The following is an 18507-nucleotide window of genomic DNA, read 5'->3' on the forward strand; positions in this document are numbered from 1 at the left end:
CTATATTTTTTCTACAGGGGGCAGATGAGCATTTGCACACCTGTGTCAGCAATGGGCGGTACTTGAAATTGCTGAATGCATTCATTTGAAGGATCTTCCACAACCTTTTTATTTTTATTTTATTTTTATTTTACTCTTTCATTAAATTTGTGTTGGGATTGTTGCTGATTTTGTGGCTAGGCTAACTTATTTAAGGTGGTAAACTGCTAGAGGCTTTAGCCTTTAGTTTCATGAAAGTTTCAAGCAGTTGTGTGAACATTTATTTACCTTCTGGGAAGAAGGTGTGAAATAGACAGTAAATGAATATGAATTCCAGCCAAGGTTGAACTTTAACTCCAGCCAGAATGTTCAGCGTTCTTCAGAGTGAAGTGCAGCTCTGTGAGAGACCTGTGAGGGATGAGTGGCCCTGACGCCCTGTTGGGCTTCTGACAGATTCTATATACGAGCAAAGCAAACGCAATCAATACAGTGCAGCGAGCGAGAGAGAGGCCATTAGCTTTCATTAATAAACCATCAGAGAGAGAGAGATGTGTTAATGGAGCAACACTAGCCCTGCTGCAAAACTCTGTTTAGAGCTGGTCTGAAGCACTTTATACCCTGCCCTCAGTCAGGCAGGTCAGCCTATAAATATAATAAAAAAAAATAATATGATAATTATTATTGTTAAACATGTAATAATAATAATAATAGCAATTATAATATTTATTATTTTATTTATTTATATATTTTTAAGATATCAGAACAAGACAATAACTTTACAGAATAAGGAAAAGTAATTTTTGCTGTAAATATCTGCATTTAATTTCTATTAGTCAATACATGTCAACAAAAAAATATTGTAATATGATTTTGGCAGTTGTTCTTTACGTTGTGTTATTATTTCATAATTTATGGCTCTTAAATAAATATGTACTAAAGCAAAACATTTATTACGAATAGTATTCGGGAATATTGCATATGATCACAGTTTATAATTTGCAATATCTGTGTTGTATAATATTTTGTATATATAATGTTATTAGGGATTATTTATTGTTTTATAGTATATTTAAATGTGCACATTATAATATAGCAATTACCAAACACAAATAGTGCAGTAGTATTATATACAACATATGCTGTGTATTATTTGTGAGAAAAAGATGTCATATCATCGTAAAACTGCAAAAAGACATAAGATTAAAAAAAAAACTTATAGTTATTCACTTTTTAATATTCTTTTCTGTTTCTTATGTACACAGTTCTATATATTTAGAGAGATGATTTTAAACCTTAAACTCCAAAGCAGTGTGACAAAGCCAACTTTACCTGCACTGGAGGTGTTCACTGACCAGAAATAACAGCACCTGCAGCAAAACAGGAAGACCGAGTTAGCGTAGCTCTCTCCACAACTGCAAATTGACATTTCCTGCTCTCTACACCAACGTCAGACCCAAATCACATCACACACTTAACACACATCAGTTCACAAGTGGCTTAGCAAGAAGTTTTTAATGGGGGTTAATGGGTCCAGGCATCATCAACATGACTACCACACAAATACAGCCATGTTATGTATCATGCAAACCCACCACTGAACCTACACAAGTCTTCTGAGTTTTATATGAAATAATGATGGTAAAATAATGGCACATCTAATCGAGTATGTTTTTTCTTCAGTTACCCTAAAAAATCTAATGAATTGAAGTAAAGTGTTTATGACATAATTATAAGTTCTATAATTATAATGGCCAGTAAATAGCTAATCACTGCTATTATTACAACATTGCACACTCAACAAATTACCATTATTACAATGGATAAGACATGGTGCAAAATAACCTCAAAATTACATTTTATAATTAAAACACTGACATGCCACATGTCATGGGACAGGAACTAAATTCAGGTCCCATGACATTTGTCATGTCCCTTTGAAACTAAAGAATCCCTGACCTGTGGGGTATGTATGTGGATGTACTTTTTGCCACTCGCTTGTGTGATGATCACAACCATCCTCTGCACTGTCCACTGTGGGCAGTTATGCCTTCTATGCCATATTCCCAGTATGCACATGATGCTGTGGATTGAGGGATGTTAATTGGCCGCACTACTTTGAAAATGATATGTCTCTCACTTTGAGACCAGGCTATTCATGGTCAATATACATACTGCTATACCATAAGTTTTGCCATGTCAGTGTACCTGTTGTATGTAGCATATATGATGATTAGTACTTTTTTTTTTGGATTTTGTTTTAAGAATGCATAAAAATACTTAGCTACTTTAATGATGAATACATTCTTGGTAAAGGGATACATGTGGGGCGCTGTGCTGTAATGTAATCCTCCAAAAATATTTTTTTTATAGATTTATTGCTATTTTACCATTATCACTATTTATTATGAAACGTTTTATGTGTAAGAAGGCATGTGTAGGTTTATTGGTGGGTTTGTAAATATAATAGTACTTAAAAATATATTAAATCTAATAAAAATTTGAAATGTGTGACGTGTTAAAGTATTCATAAGTTACAGCTGCAAGTCTTTGGGGATGGTGTGTTCAGGATGATGAGCAGTGTAAAAAAGTTCAACTTTGGTCTCATCTGACCACAGCAACTTCTTCCACGTGTTTGCTGTGTCCCCTACATGGGTTGAATAAAAATAAAATAGTAAATAAAATAAAAATTGTATATTTGTATTGGAGGCTTAATTAATGCATGGCCTAATTAATCACCATTTTAAAGAATTGGAACTGTTCTCTGAAACTAAGCATTTATAACCTAAATGCTTGTGTCTAATCCACTCAATCAATTAAGCAGAAATTCTGAAAACTCTGTGGACTTTCCCTTTAACACTAAATTTAACGTGCTTACAAGGTTGCCAGGAGCAGCTCTGAGGTCAGAAACTTGATAAGGAGATTGTTAGTTAGTTAGATAACCTAGATCTAGCTCCAAATATAGCTACATCAGCAGATGGCCTGATCAATGTAGAGGTGACTGTAAATACTTATAAAGACCCCCACCACCTTTAACACAGCCCCTTAAAACCGAAACATCGAACTATCGCTTTAACAGCGGCGTCATTTATCCTCCTGTATGAGGACGGAGCTCCAATGAAAACAAAAGAGATGAAGCGCCCGCCCACTTTTTAACCAATGAAACAGGGCGAGTGTGTGTGTGTATGTGTGTGTGAGTGTGTGTTTGTGTGTGTGTAGGGTCTTATCTAGCTTTAATGTCCGACGGGCTTCATAAAGCTGTGAGGAAGAGAAAGACCCCCCCCCCTCCGCTCTCTCTCTCTCTCTCCTCAGCGCGGTGTTTGGTGCTCGATGCCGGTGTTTATTGTGGGGGCGCTTATGCTAAGCTAATCGATATTTTTCACAGGATTCTCAGCGCGCGGACAGCGAGCTGTTCACTGAGGTTCTCCTCCAGAAAGACCCAGCAGCCCGAGAGTCGTGAGTACCGCCGCTCTCCGTCAGTCTCTCTCTCTCTGTCTCTCTCTCTCTCTCTCTCTCTCTCTCTCTCTCTCTCTCTCTCTCTCTCTCTCTCTCTCTCTTTCTCTGTGTTTCTGTGTCTCTTTGGGCAGGTTGTTGAAGGCTATCAGACTAGCTTCTGTTCCAGCAGCAGCAGAGCGGAGAAGCTCGCCGCTTCCCCTCGCTCTCCTTCAGCCTGGGCTTTTGTTTCAGCCGCAGGTTTTCTCGGTGGATCAGGGTTTCTCAGCCGTGCTCCTTTATTTACTGATAATCTTAATCCTACAGATTCTGCCGCTTTCCTCCTCCTGAACCCCCTGTTTATAGCCTGGTCTGGGTTTAAGCTGAGATGATGGAGAAGCTAGAGGTTCGAGCAGGGGAGCGCAGTAAAGTGCAGGACAGGAGCTGGATTGGCCTAAACCCTATCTAATCCAACCTAACCCAAAATAACATAACCCAAACTAACATAACCCTACCTAACCCAACCCAAAATAACATAACCCTACCTAACCTAACCCTACCTAACCCAACTCAAACCCAACCCAACCTTACCTAACCCTACCTTAACCCAGCCTAACCTTACCCAACTCTACCTAACCTAACCTAACCCAACCCAAACCCAAACCTAACATAATCTATCAGCTTCAGTTATCTATTGCTGCTGTTATCATAGTAGTTTATGTGAAATACAATAATAAACAGCAATATTACTAAATACAACTAAAAGTAATAATGTAGGTCTAATTACTATGTAATACATATTTATAATACTACAACTGCTATCATAGTAGCTCTACTACTACTACTACTACTAATAATAATAATAATAATGTAATTAGCATTACTATGGTTTATTCATTACTACAAAAGATGACCAAGAGTTTTATTTTATTTTAAAAGCTGTGTAAAGTTCCCCCCATTCCAAACATTTAACCATTCAAACGCTTAAATAAATGTCTTACGTTTTATCTAACTAGATTTGACCTTATTTCTAGAAAGTTATGTGTTAATTTACTAGAGTACTCCCTAAAATGTACAGTTAGCTTATTTAACAGTTAGGTTAATAAATTAATTTATTTTAGTAGTAAAAGCACTCTCATATGGTACTCAACTATTACCAGTACTATTACAGCTAATAATAATAACAATTACAGTCACAATACACAAGTAATTTTAGTCATTATTGACACTCTTGTTGATGTTATTAATAATGATCATATAATGGTATTATAATAGTATAATATAATATAATACAATATTATATAATATAATATAATTAGTAGTTTATGGTTATAGTAATAATTACCTCATAAGTGGTAATGGTAATGGGATAGTTTATTACGAAAGTTATGCAAGAGTTATTTTTTTATATATTTTCTAATGTTTTACGTCTTATTTCTTTATGTTTTCATTAAACAACAAAAGGAAACTACAAAGTGTGGAACCTGAATTACAAAACTTGCAAAGTCCCTAAAAATGTACAATTAGACTTGATTACAATTACTTGATTTTTTGTATTATTGATGATACTCTTATTATAACCTGAATAAAAAATAGTATTTATTTATTGATGTTGTAGCTGTGTAAGATAATAAGTAGTTACTAACAGGAGTAGTATTGTTGTTAATGTTAGTGTAAAAGTGCTATATAAATGAATCATATTTGTTATTATTATTATTATTATATTTGTTTTGGTGTTAAAGTTGTTCAGATGTTACTAAATCCTTTCTATGATTTACTGAATAATTTGTGGTCACTGATTAATAAGAATAATCTAGTTAATAGGTCAGTGGAATAAAAGATTAATGCACTGAATAATGGTTGTAGTTTACACTCTTTGTATTTTCTGCTCTTTTCCTACGGCAGGTTTGGCCTGAGGCAGTGCGGACACTAACAACTTTTCTTTTTGGGGCAAAGATCATCTCCGTCATCTGTTCCACTGCTCTTAAGAGTGAAGGTATGGACTCAGATTTTTTTTTATTCCTTCATAATTGAATCTGTTTATGCTGACTGTTGAGCTTCTTCCACCGAGGGACTAAACAAAGTCACTTAAGGTCAGGCGGGATGGTCATGCGTGTTATTCAGTGCACATGGTCAGCTCTAGTGCTGCAAATGCTGCAGCTAGACAGCCAGTGATGTATATTTTTTGACAGTAAGAGTTTCCTCCTTGCACACCTCCCATGAACATCAAACATGTTTGAGCTCTTTCTGATGGTAGATGCTGTACTTCAACATCAGCTGTGGCGAGTGGTGCCTATAGGTCCAGTGATAATATTTAAGGCTTGTTGGAGACTCACACCGCAGTTTAGTGAGCACACTAGAGAACTTTTCTTTGTCCTGCCTTTTCTATAAGCTGCGTCTCCCTATAATTGACATTGATTGGTTTAGAGCACAGCGTATGTGTTGTTAATCCTGCGAGTTGCTCTTCTTGCAGAATGATAATAACAAATTATCTCTTATATTTCTTTTATATCTATTTTAAAATACGGGTTATAGAAATTATCATTGTAAACTGTTGAGCCCATACTGCTGCCTGACGTGGATTGCTTCACGACAACAGCTGTTTTTCTTTTTCTGTTGTTTATTGGGTGACAGTAGCCTGCTTCAACTTCCTTTAATTGATGCAAAAAAAGTGTTTTTACACTGTAGATGTACTGGAGCATGGTTCAGGAAAAAAGCTGAACTCAATTTTGGACCCCATCACACAACATTTTGACTAATTGTACAATATATAATCATGACCTTGTGAATTATTTTTGCTGACCTCAATGTTGCCCCTTGTGTTTACTCATCAAGAAGAGCCTATTACGCTGTTAGATTGACTTGCTTACAGCACTATACAGTATACAGAACTGCAGTAAAGTACTGCATCTTTACATTAAAAAACATTAAAATCTCCACAAAGCTGGGGGCCAGAGACAAACAACAAACAAACAAGAACAATTACAAACCAAACTATTTTATTGTTTATTTAAAATATACCAAAATTCGTAATTGTTTTAATTATGCACACACTATGCAGTCTCGCTCTAAAAGGATCTAGTTTGCCAGATGTAAACAACACTACTCTTATTATTACTGTCCCCCACTCCAAAATATAGGGAAATACCAGCATTTCAAAAAATGTATCATGATTATAATTCATCTTTAAATGATTGACAGTAATAAATATAATTTTTTTAAATTAATCTAATTCTAAAATTTGTAAATATAACATTGGTATTGATATGATTTTTTAATGATACCCAGCCCTGTTGGCACTGCATATTACTGCTGATTGTTGTTTGGGAAAAGGGGGTCGGAGCAAGTATTACTTAGCAGTGTATACTGGGCATTGTTATGGAGCTGTCTATAAAATGGGCCAATAATAATAGAATAGCAAAGTAATATAGCTGGCCAGACTGGATTTTGCTGGATTTTTTTTTTTTTTAACAATATCGCCCCAGCCCTAAGTGTAACCTTGTGTGACCCTGAGTGTGCAGATATACTTTACTCAAGCTGAAGGGGCATGTTTAGAAAAGTTCAGTAGTTGACTGTAAGGACCTGGCAGAATGAGTTTCATTATCACAGGCTCGTTTTAGGCAGTGTGCAGTTTTTGAGAGAGCGTTCGGTGCGGGAAAGGCAGAGAGCGAGTCTGTGAGCGAGCAGGCCCTGTGGCCCGCTTACTCCCCTAATGAGGACGGACGTGGAGCCTGGAGTGTTTCACCCCTTTAGCCCTGTCACGGAGAGTATCTCCTGCCCCGACTGCTGAAGTCAGACCAGTCACGAATATAGCCGGACAAACCAAAAAATTAATTATAAATTAAATGTGTATCATCCAGCAGTGGACCCGTGTTTCAGCTTGTGGGTTTAGGGGGATGAAGAATAAAGCCCATGATGTTTTTTTAAAGAAGAAAAACAACAGAATATACAATCTGTCCAAAATGCACTTAGATACGTTAAGTTGCACCCATAATCAACAAATTCAAATGTACATGCAAATTTATACATACACAGATTTCTAGTCTTTGTTGACAAATATTGCCAATAAAATGGACTCTCTGTAGCAGCATGAATCTGTTGGCCCCATGACTGATGCCAGATATGGACAAACGGATAAGATCTTTAGAGGTGCAAACACAAGGCTCTATAGAGCTAAATGTGTGTTGTAAATGTAGATACATTTGAAACCATACATGTGCGTGTCCATCTTCATGTCCTCATGTGGCTGAGGCTCTGAGCAACCGCCACATCTTTTCAGCAGCAGCTGAAATCAAGACACAGCACTGTAGAGACGTTTGCGTGAGAACATCATCACCGCAGGGGCCAAGAACGAGCTTCACTGCCCAGTCAGCAGCTTATCGCATGATGAGGAGACTGCCACGATGGACTGAAGCCCTAGTTCAGTGAACAGTCGCCTCTCTTAACCCAAATGTAGATGAGCAGCCATGATGTTTAGACTCTGAGGCTTCTTAAGTTTAGCACCAGACTACTCATTTAACATTCAATCAACTGAAAATGGTCCTCAACAAAGCTGCCAGTGATAAACATCAAGACTTATTGTAACTCTGGTGTGGCTACAGTACTCTACTGTTTCTGCTAAGATCCCTAATTCGAAATCGTTCTTTACTACTCTCAGATGTAGTGCGTCTAGAGTGTACTTTAAACGCTGTTTCACCCGCAATAACAGCAAAAATCGCATCCTTCCAGTGGTCAGTTTGAGTTTTAAATGTGTGCCGACACTACAAAACATTATTTACGCAAAGCACTTTCCCGTTTATAGTCTTTATAAGTCTTTTTCAGTAGGTTCTCTGTTTGCAGTAACTGCCGTTTAATTAATCTTCATCCTAACCCCCAAAGTCCTGCCTAATTCATCTCCTTCTCAGGCGATGCCAAACTGCCAGGCCGTAATTAACCGCAGCTGACCCCAAACTGTCCCCTCGTCCAGCCTGCGAGAAAGATTCATTTAAATTGAACACTGGGAGGGAAATACACAAGCTTTTCAGATCAGCAAAAAATAATTGCCTCAAACATCAACAAGGGATAGGGGTACCTCTGAGAGAAGGCCAGCAATAAACTGAGATAAACTGTGTTTAACCCTGTATGAAAGGTTTATTATTCAGTATCCACAATACATTTCTCAGTATGTTTGTGTGTTTTATGTCTGATGGACCCCAGGAAGAATAGCTGCTGTCATTATAGCAAATATAGCAAATAAGTATCTGCCGTAATTTGTTCATTATACACTATTGATTCAGTATATTCTCCTATTGTTAGAATGCACAAAAAATATTTAAGACGTAGTGTCCACTGTCAATCATTCAGTGTGTGCTATAAATTATGTAGGATGTACTAAATATTATTTAGAAACTACTATGAATTATTCAGCATTCACAATTAAATGTTTGGGAATTACTGATACTATTGCTGTAATAACTCAGTAGTAACCACTATGTGTTTCTAGTATTTACTATTAATTATTAAGTAAATACTACAAATGATTTAGTAATTACTATAAATATTTAAGTTTCCCAAAATGAATTATTTGGGTATCAATATGAACTAATTATAAACTATTGTTTTTGTATTCATACAACTAAATTATTGGGTGTGCACTGTAAATTCTTGAAATGTATTATTATGTATTAATTAATCTAGTATTCATTATGACTTCAGAATTCACTAAGTTAATGTTCAATGACTATTCTAAATTATTTAGTATGCACAGTGAATTATTTAGGATCTAATTGTAAAAAATGGGGTGTACAAAGAGGATTTTTTTTTTACAATTAATATGTTTCAACTTGGAAATAAAAATATATGTATTTATAATCTTGTCTTGTGAGATAAGTGACTCATCACACCCCTGTACAATATCCACTATGAATTGTTCAGTCAGCAATAAATTATTTTTTATCTACTACGAACAATTTAGTATTTACTAGGTATTAATTATCTGACTCATTAAATGTGAATTATTTAGGAACTACTGTAATAAGTACTATTAATTACTTAGTAATTACTCACAATTACTTATTGGGTACTTGCTGTGTTTTTAGTGTCTACTCTTAATTATTTAGTAATGATGTTTTTACAGTATTGGTTTTGAATTATTCAGGGACTAATATAAACTGTTCAATAAGTAAATATTATCTTCAATTACTTCTTTATTAAGTATTATTGAGTACCTATTATTCGATGACTGCTGTGAATGATTCAGTATCTACTATAAATTGTTCAGTGTCAGCAATTAATTATTTAATGTCTACTATGAATTAGTGTCTTTGTGTGTGTGTGTGTGTGTGTGTGTGTTGTGAACACTGAACACACCCTGGAGGTGAAAATGATGCAGAGTTTAATCAGATATTACTCATTGTCTCTACGGCCTCTGTCTATGGATTGATGGATTTAACAAGCTTTGACAACCTCAGATTCTCTCTCTCTCTCTCTTTTTCTCTCCTATTTTTCGGGCATGCAGTTAGCAACATGCTAATTGGTGTACATAAGCTTGGGTTACTTGTTAGCAAAATTGGGGAAGGTAGTCTGGAGTACGGGAAGCGAGGGTATTGTTCTAAAAGTCAGCAGATGGTGTGATTCAGAGAACTGATGCCCACCCAGCCCTGGGGTGGTCTGTTCATTAGCCTGGGCTGCTGATCAGTGTATTGAACAGTTCCTTTATTGATCAGTCAGATGGGCAGACACAGCTGGAGGCACAGATTTGGAGCCAATGAACCACAGAGGACACTGAGACATTTGTGTGTGAGTGTGTGTGTTGGGGAGGTGGGGCAGAAAGTGATTTATAGTATCCTCTTTAGGTCCTCGACAGGCCCCTAATGGTTTAATGGCCGGCACTTGGAAGCCTGGAGTTTCTGTTGTCATAGAGCAGGTGTACTCAAAAAAATCAAGCACACTATATAAACAGCTAAGTATTGCAACACCTGCTTATTCACTGTTTATTCTTAAATCAAGGGTATTACAAAGAGTTTATCCTGCTTTTGTTGGAGTAACTGTTTTTAATCTCCAGGGAAAAGTTTTGAGAGCATTGCTGGGAGGAAACATGCAAACATCTACAAACATGCAAAACACTTGTTTGGGTTATGAAGTTGTTAATGAACTTGTAAAGAGAGGGTGAACTGGTCAGACTGGAACACTATGGAAACATTAATGTGTGAGCTGTGATGCTGCTGTGGCATTTCCACAGATCAATTGCAAATTAAGCTCACTGGCTTTTCTAAAATCCACTCAAATATAAAGGGATGGATGTCATCAGTTGTATTAAGTAAAATCATCAAGCACTCTGGATGGCACTGCATCATTCGTGTCCTACCACATGTTTAGTTTACTGTTTAAAAAACATCTTTCGCAAGTCTCATTTTTTTCTCTCTGTGGTTGGCCCATGGGAAACAAAAGTTTAGATGATTTAGATGTTTAGATTGTCCTTTCATCTGAGATTTTATACTAGGTATGTATAAATGCTACGTGCCTAATAACATGACTAGGTGAGTGCAATGGAGTTGCTACATGTCTGATATGATGAACAGATGGGTGCTGTAGAGAGGCTAGGTGGCTGATAAAATGACCATTTGAGTGCTATGGTGCTAGGTGGCTAATAATATGACCAGGTGGATACTATGGAGTGGCGAGGTGGCTAATAATATGACAAGGTGGATACTATGGAGTTGCTAGGTGGCTGATAATATGACCAGGTGGGTACTATGAAGTTGCTAGGTGGCTAATAATATGATCAGGTGGATGGTATGGAGTTGCTAGGTGGCTGATAATATGACCAGGTGGGTACTATGGAGTTGCTAGGTGGCTGATAATATGACCAGGTGGGTACTATGGAGTTGCTAGGTGGCTAATAATATGACCAGGTGGATACTATGGAGTTGCGAGGTGGCTAATAATATGACAAGGTGGATACTATGGAGTTGCTAGATGGCTGATAATATGACCAGGTGGGTACTATGGAGTTGCTAGGTGGCTAATAATATGATCAGGTGGATACTATGGAGTTGCTAGATGGCTGATAATATGACCAGGTGGGTACTATGGAGTTGCTAGGTGGCTAATAATATGACCAGGTGCGTACTATGGAGTTGCTAGGTGGTTGATAATATGACCAGACGGGTACTATGGAGTTGCTAGGTGGTTGATAATATGACCAGGTGGATACTATGGAGTTGCTAGGTGGCTGATGAGATGAACAGGTCGATGATACGGTGAAGCTAGGTGGCTGATTAGATGACCGGGTGGATGCTATGGAGTTGCTAGGTGGCTAAGAAGATGACTGGGTGCTGTGGAAAACTCTATATATCCAACCTGTTTCTGTCTTAGGCCCACCTCTTTCTTACACACACACACACACACACACACCCTTATCTTGATCTCTGTGTATTGCTAGACGAGGCCCAGGGGAGCACTAGAGTTACACACTGATCTGAGGTCAGCTCTGTGTGTGTGTGCCACACATTTTGCTGCCTTGCTGTTCCTAAGCTAAACTCTGACAAAGGGTACATTTATGTTTTTTTTTTTATTTACCAAAGTGCCCTTTTTTCAATTTTGCGTTCCCCTTATTTTTAGATTTACCACTTCAACTCCAAATGTTTGTGTATACAGTTTTCATATTTGTTTTCTTAAATATGTATAGTTTGAGTAATGCAGAGAATATAATGATGACGGGACGCAAATCATAAAGTACTTAGGAAAGTAATTAGGAAAAAGAAATCCTGTATAGAAGAAAAGATACATCAATAATCAATAAAGTAAAACATTTTGTATATTATTACATTTAGTTAAATTATCTAAAACATACTAACCTAACAAATATCCAAACAAGGGCAATGTTTTTTCATTACACTGTTTTATATTAGAGTGATCTGTTTAAAATGCTCTAAGTACATATACAAGATCTGTGTGTGTATAAAAGAGAGAGAGAGAGAAGTGGTATTCATTTTTCTGTTTATTCTTGTCAGGAATGTGAATGTGGTTAGATGTTTATCAGTGTGATCATATTGCCCTCCCTCTCTCTCTCCCTCTCTCTCTTGTTTTTCTTCTTGTCTGTCTCTTTCTCTGTCTCACTCTCTCTGTCTGCCACTCACTGTTTGCCTCTTGCTCTCTCTGTCTCTTTCTCACACACTCTCCTCGCTGTAGCACTATGGTTGAAACATTAGTGTGAAAATGTCGCCCCCTATTGGAGATCTGTTGCTGATACACACTTTATACCATGACAGGTGTTAAGATTAAAGTGATAGTTTGGTAATACTAGTTTGTTGTGGAAAGTTTGGCTTTTTTACTTTTTCACTGCAGCTGTGAGGCTAAAGTGTCTAATGTCAAATGAAACATTATATCCCACCAATTAGTTTTGGTAATGTTGACATAACTGCCTTAATCATTAATTAAACAGACTTGTTTTGCATGTAAAAGAGTTGTTCAGAGTCAGCAGGGTGTGAAAAGTGAAGAAAGGGATACATGCAGGGCGTCATGTCCAAGCTCGCTGTGATCAGCAGCAGTTTGAAAAGAAGTGGTGGCTGGCTTCACATGTATCGGAGGAAGCATGTGTTAGTCTTCACCCTCTTTGTGTGTTGGGGCATCACTAGTGATGGGGGACTCCTAATGAGTGGGTTGGGTAATTGGCTGTGTAAATAGGGGAGAAAATGGGAAATATATATATATATATAGTTATTTATTTTTATCAGTTATTTAACTGAATTTAAATTATCAACATTGAAAAAAAAATTAGATGATGTGTATGCATACTGGTTGGCATGTGGTGGATAAATTAAATGTAGGAATATTTTTATAAATTAAATGTGTAGGAATATTTGTCCAAATCTGAAATTAATCAAAATAAAATGAAGACCAAATACTGTACATGGTTTACATTAATATTAGGTTAATATGTTACACTATATGTTTTTAAAATCATATTCGAGCATAAAGATAAACAGATTAATGATGAAAGTAGTTTTTTTATAAAGCAGTACTGTTTACAAACAGTACACAGAGTTGTGAGAAATCAGTTCAGTATTCTTTTTGACAACTGATGTCCACTGGGGGGAGCCAGAGGTCTGTCTATTAAGAATAACTGTATTGGGACTGAAGTGATATTTCAAATAAAGAAGTCATGAGTAGAAGCACAAGGTAGTAGGTGTTTCTAATAAAGTGGCCAGGGTGAGTATAAGCACAAGCTGGTAGGTGTTTGTAATAAAGCAACCAGTACATAGAAGTACACAGTGATAGGTGTTTCTAATAAAGTGGCCAGTGATTGGAAACACAAGGTGATAGGTGTTTTTAATAAAGTGGCCAGTACATAGAAGTACACAGAGATAGGTGTTTCTAATAAAGTGGCCAGGGTGAGTATAAGCACAAGCTGGTAGGTGTTTTTAATAAAGCGGCCAGTACATAGAATCACAGGGTGATAGGTGTTTCTAATAAAGAGGCCAGGGTGAGTATAAGCACAAGGTGGTAGGTGTTTTTAATAAAGCGGCCAGTACATAGAATCACAGGGTGATAGGTGTTTCTAATAAAGAGGCCAGGGTGAGTATAAGCACAAGGTGGTGGGTGTTTTAATAAAGTGGCCAGTACATTGAAGCACAAGGTGGTAGGTGTTTCTATTAAAGTGGCCAGTGATTGGAAGCACAAGATGATAGGTATTTTTAATAAAGCGGCCAGTACATAGAAGTACAGGGTGATAGGTGTTTCTAATAAAGTGGCCATTGTGTAAATGCACAGGCTAGCAGATGTAAAGCACAAGGTGGTAGATGTTCTTAATGAAGTGGCCAGAAATGAAGCGTTTCTAATAAAGTGGCCAATGAGTGGTACCACAAGGTAATAGGTGTTCCTAATGAAGTGGCCAGGGTGAGTGGAAACACAGAAAGGAGGTAGGAGGTGCTCCCTCTCTCCCTCTCTCTCTCTCCTCTTCCTCCTCCTTTCTCCTGAAGTTGAGTGTGTGTATATATACTGCGTTGTGTGCTGTAGCAGGTGTTAGTCATGGCTCTGTCTCAGTCGTGTGTTAACAGCGTGGCTGCTTTCTACTGCCTCATCCGAAGGACATTCAAACGGAGGCGCAAAAAACGCTCCGAGCGCAAAGGTACACTGTCTGTGTGTGCACCTGTGTATAATGCTCTGTTTGTAGCTGTGTGTGTTTGTAACTAAATTCTATAGAGCTGTGTGTGTGGAGCTGTGTTTGTAACTGAGTTTTATAGAGCTGTGTGTGTGTGGAGCTGTGGGGTGTGTGTTCTGGAGCTGTTTGTGTGTGTATAAAGCTGTGTTTGTAACTGAGTTTTATAGAGCTGTGTGTGTGTGGCGCTGTGTTTGTAACTGAGTTTTATAGAGCTGTGTGTGTGTGGAGCTGTGTTTGTAACTGAGTTTTATAGAGCTGTGTGTGTATAAAGCTGTGTTTGTAACTGAGTTTTATAGAGCTGTGTGTGTGTGGAGCTGTGTTTGTAACTGAGTTTTATAGAGCTGTGTGTGTGTGAAGCTGTGTTTGGTACTGAGTTTTGTAAAGCTGTATGTGTGTGTTTGTATGAAGCTGTGTTCTGTAGACTGCTGTGTTTGTAGCTGAGTTTTATAGAGCTGTGTGTGTGTGTATAGAGCTGTATGTGTTTGTATGAAGCTGTGTTTGTAACTGAGTTTTATAGAGCTGTGTGTGTGTATAGAGCTGTATGTGTGTGTATGAAGCTGTGTTTGGAACTGAGTTTTATAGAGCTGTATGTGTGTGTATGAAGCTGTGTTTGGAACTGAGTTTTATAGAGCTGTATGTGTGTGGAGCTGTGTTTGGAACTGAGTTTTGTAAAGCTGTATGTGTGTGTTTGTATGAAGCTGTGTTCTGTAGACTGCTGTGTTGTTTGTGTTTGTAGCTGAGTTTTATAGAGCTGTGTGTGTGTAAAGCTTTATGTGTGTGTGTATAAAGCTGTGTTTGGAACTGAGTTTTATAGAGCTGTGTGTGTATGAAGCTGTGTTCTGTAGACTGCTGTGTTTGGAGCTGTGTGTGTGTGTATGAAGCAGTGTTCTGTAGACTGCTGTGTTTGGAGCTGTGTGTGTGTGTATGAAGCAGTGTTCTGTAGACTGCTGTGTTTGGGCTGTTTGTGTGTGTATGTAGCTGTGTATAATTAATCCTACAATATTAACACTCTGTATATTATAAACTATGTCTATAATTAGTACTATTTAAATGATTTTTCTTAACTTATAAGTATTGAGTTTTATACATTATATAAAGTTCCTTGATACATAATATATGTGTTTCAAACCACCTGCTTGAGTTTTTATGAAGACTTTTTTTTTTGTTACAACCTACCAGCATATGTGTTCGTTAATAGGTTTAAGTATTTAATATGAATCAACAATGTAGTAAATAATGCAAGTAAATGACATTAACGAGACTGTGTGTCCAAACTTTTGACTGGTACTGTATGCACATTGAGGAACATTTTTTAAAACATTTACATTTTTTTATCATGCATTTATTGACTAAGTGAGTATTCTCTGTATAAATTTTTATTATTAGAATGGCACAAGAATGAAGAATGTGTTTGTTTCATACTGTCTCTAATGCTGAAAAAGTTATGATATTTGTTTTGATTAAGATAATTTTTTTATTCAGTCATGTGCACAGACCATTAAAATGAACAGCAGCGCTCGGTTCTGTGTAGAACACCCCAGCCCACCCCTCACCCCCTTCGTGCTGGTAATGGTGTTTGGTGTTGAGGGCAGATAGTGGGTTCAATTCTGAAAGCTCCTCATGTGTAACATTAAATCCCTCTCACTGGACCGAACACTTCACTCTCGTCAGCAGCTGTTCAGCTGTCACCATGGGGAGCGAGGGCTTTCCCTATCCTCCATAATGTATTACAGCTGGTGGTCCGTAGTGGTGTGCTTTAAGCATGTCACACAGGACACTTTCTGTTACTGGGAGACTCTGTTTACAGCACATCACTGACTAAAGAGTTTTTAGTAAATAAGACATATTTGGCATCTCAGGTATGATTTTTTTAAATTTACAAATGGAGATGCTAGGCTAACTTTGGCTAGAAAACACAGGTTCACATTTGCTCATTTAAATCCGGAACAACTTGATTCATTCATTAATTCACTTTGATTAAAAATTTATACATGTCTAATAAATCTGAACATTTTTCTGAACAACTGGAAGTAGTTGGAGGCTGTGAAAAGTTATTTTCTCTTGCAGCCTGTTTGGAAATATTGAATTATTGCAGGAATCAGGGCAGAGCGAATGAGATAAACAACATTACTCTCACTCTCTTTTCTCGCTCACTCTCTTGCTCTGGGGAAGATAAAAAAAGCTCCCGTTTCTGCAGGCGAAGAGGAAGTGGTGTGAAATGTTGTGAAATGGAGAGTGAGTTTAATCCAGTTGCAGAGAGAAGCGGAGTTAGTGTTGGGAATGACCATGCGGGATGCCAGATTGCTGTTTACATTTACTGGACACAACCTATAGTACCTAAAATGTTGCCAAGATGTGCAAGGTGATACACCTCCTATGTGTATGCAGTGCTTAAGCATCTCAATGTTAAAATAACCTTAATATTGCAGATATTCCAATACATGGAAACATATTTTCTACTTGTTTCTCTCTTTACGCCTTAAGAAAGTTAAAGTTGCAGAGTTCATAATCAATGGATTAATTAAAATGGTCCAATATGACCTGAAATATTTTTTTTACATGTTAAATTAACTTGAATGATGATGTTTTACGTGACTTTTGATCTTGATGGTTATGAGCTTGAGACAGTTTTGTTTACCCTAAGTTCTCAGTCTTGTTTTTGTCTCTTTCAGTCCAGGTCTCGGCCTTATCTCAGTATCATCTGCTTCCTTTCTTCAACTTGACTTTGTCTTGTTTTAGAGTTGCCTGCTCCTGGTTTTGCTCTTGTCTCTCTATTGTGCACACTGGGTCTCTTTCTTGTCTCAGTCTCGTCTGCCTTTAGTCTTAGGGCTTACTCACATTGGGCACACTTTGCTCATACTCCCCACTCGCCTGCTTGCCTACACTCAAACTGCAGATAACAATCCAGGACTGAGCCCACTTGAAGAAAAGAGCGTCCATAAAATACAATGGAGATCACGTTTTTACTAATGTTGTGGCTTACATTTGTCCAAATAAAAAAAGTCCGCACCCGCAATTCTGTGCGTCAGTTTTCTGTGTGTAGTTTCGTATTTTTTTTTTTATATATACAAACAGAATTTTGGAATTTGTAGCTTTTAACAATGCCGAGGTTCCTCCAAAAAGCTGCCTTTATACATGTTTTTATCCATGAACAAGACTTTTCCCCATGCAGTCCAGTGCTGGACAGTCGTCAGTACCTACACTCACTCCACAAAGGTGAGCTTATTACAGTACCCTCGCTCTAGTCCTTTCACAGTGTGCTTTATTAGGCATTAGGTATTATTATAATGATAGTACAGAGAGATAAGTGATAGTGCTTACACTGGATGTGTTTTACTGTTCGCACGTTTCAGAACCAGGCTTTGGCTGGGATTGCCTAGTGGGGGTATGCCCCTGGTCTTGTCTCACATCTTCTTTACTCTTGGTCTCAGTCTTGACACACTAGGCCTGGTATTCTCCATGGCGTAGTCATGACTCTGTCTCATCTGCTCCAGGACTTAATTTTGACTTCTTCTTCTCTGCCTCTGGTCTTAGTCTTAACTCTTATCTTTTCCGCTCCAGGTCTCAACCTTGTCTAGGTCTCATCTGCTCCATGCCCTGGTCTCGCCGTGTCTTGCTATAAACTGGTCTCAGTTTTATCCTGTATACTCCTGGTTCCTGTCTTGTCTTGATCTTGCTCAGACTTGATCACCATCCAGGAATCATCCAGGTCTCCCCTGCAACTGGTCTCAGTTTTCTCACGTTCTCGTTAGCTCCTGCTCTCATTCTTATCTTAATCTTGCCTGAATACATCTGGACATGGTCTTGTCTTGGTCTTATTGGCTAAAGGTCTCTGTCTTTCGATCTCGTCCACTTTTGGTGTTTGCCTTGTCTAGGTCTCACATGGTTTGAGATCTTGTTGAGGCTGTTGGAAATATCATTGTAGGGAAAGGAATTAGAACTTCTGAATCCAGTAT

At 37.7% G+C, this 18507-nt stretch overlaps 1 protein-coding gene across 4 annotated transcripts in view; it reads left to right on the forward strand.

The window, feature by feature from the left end:
- Positions 1-3184: 3184 nt before the first annotated feature.
- adarb1a (adenosine deaminase RNA specific B1a) overlaps positions 3185-18507 on the forward strand; it is a 35539-nt gene continuing 20216 nt past the window's right edge. For 2 of the 4 annotated variants that reach the window (XM_022665349.2, XM_022665350.2), the window contains exon 1: positions 14404-14518. In XM_022665349.2, the coding sequence (XP_022521070.1) occupies positions 14419-14518 (100 nt within the window). In that variant the 5' untranslated portion in view covers positions 14404-14418. Of the gene's footprint in view, positions 3433-5313; positions 5405-14403; positions 14519-18507 lie in introns of those variants that run through there. The other 2 variants (XM_049471172.1, XM_007228927.4) reach the window with 2 other exon arrangements.

This window comes from Astyanax mexicanus, chromosome 23 (assembly GCF_023375975.1).
Source record: "Astyanax mexicanus isolate ESR-SI-001 chromosome 23, AstMex3_surface, whole genome shotgun sequence".
Taxonomy (NCBI): Eukaryota; Metazoa; Chordata; class Actinopteri; order Characiformes; family Acestrorhamphidae; genus Astyanax; species Astyanax mexicanus.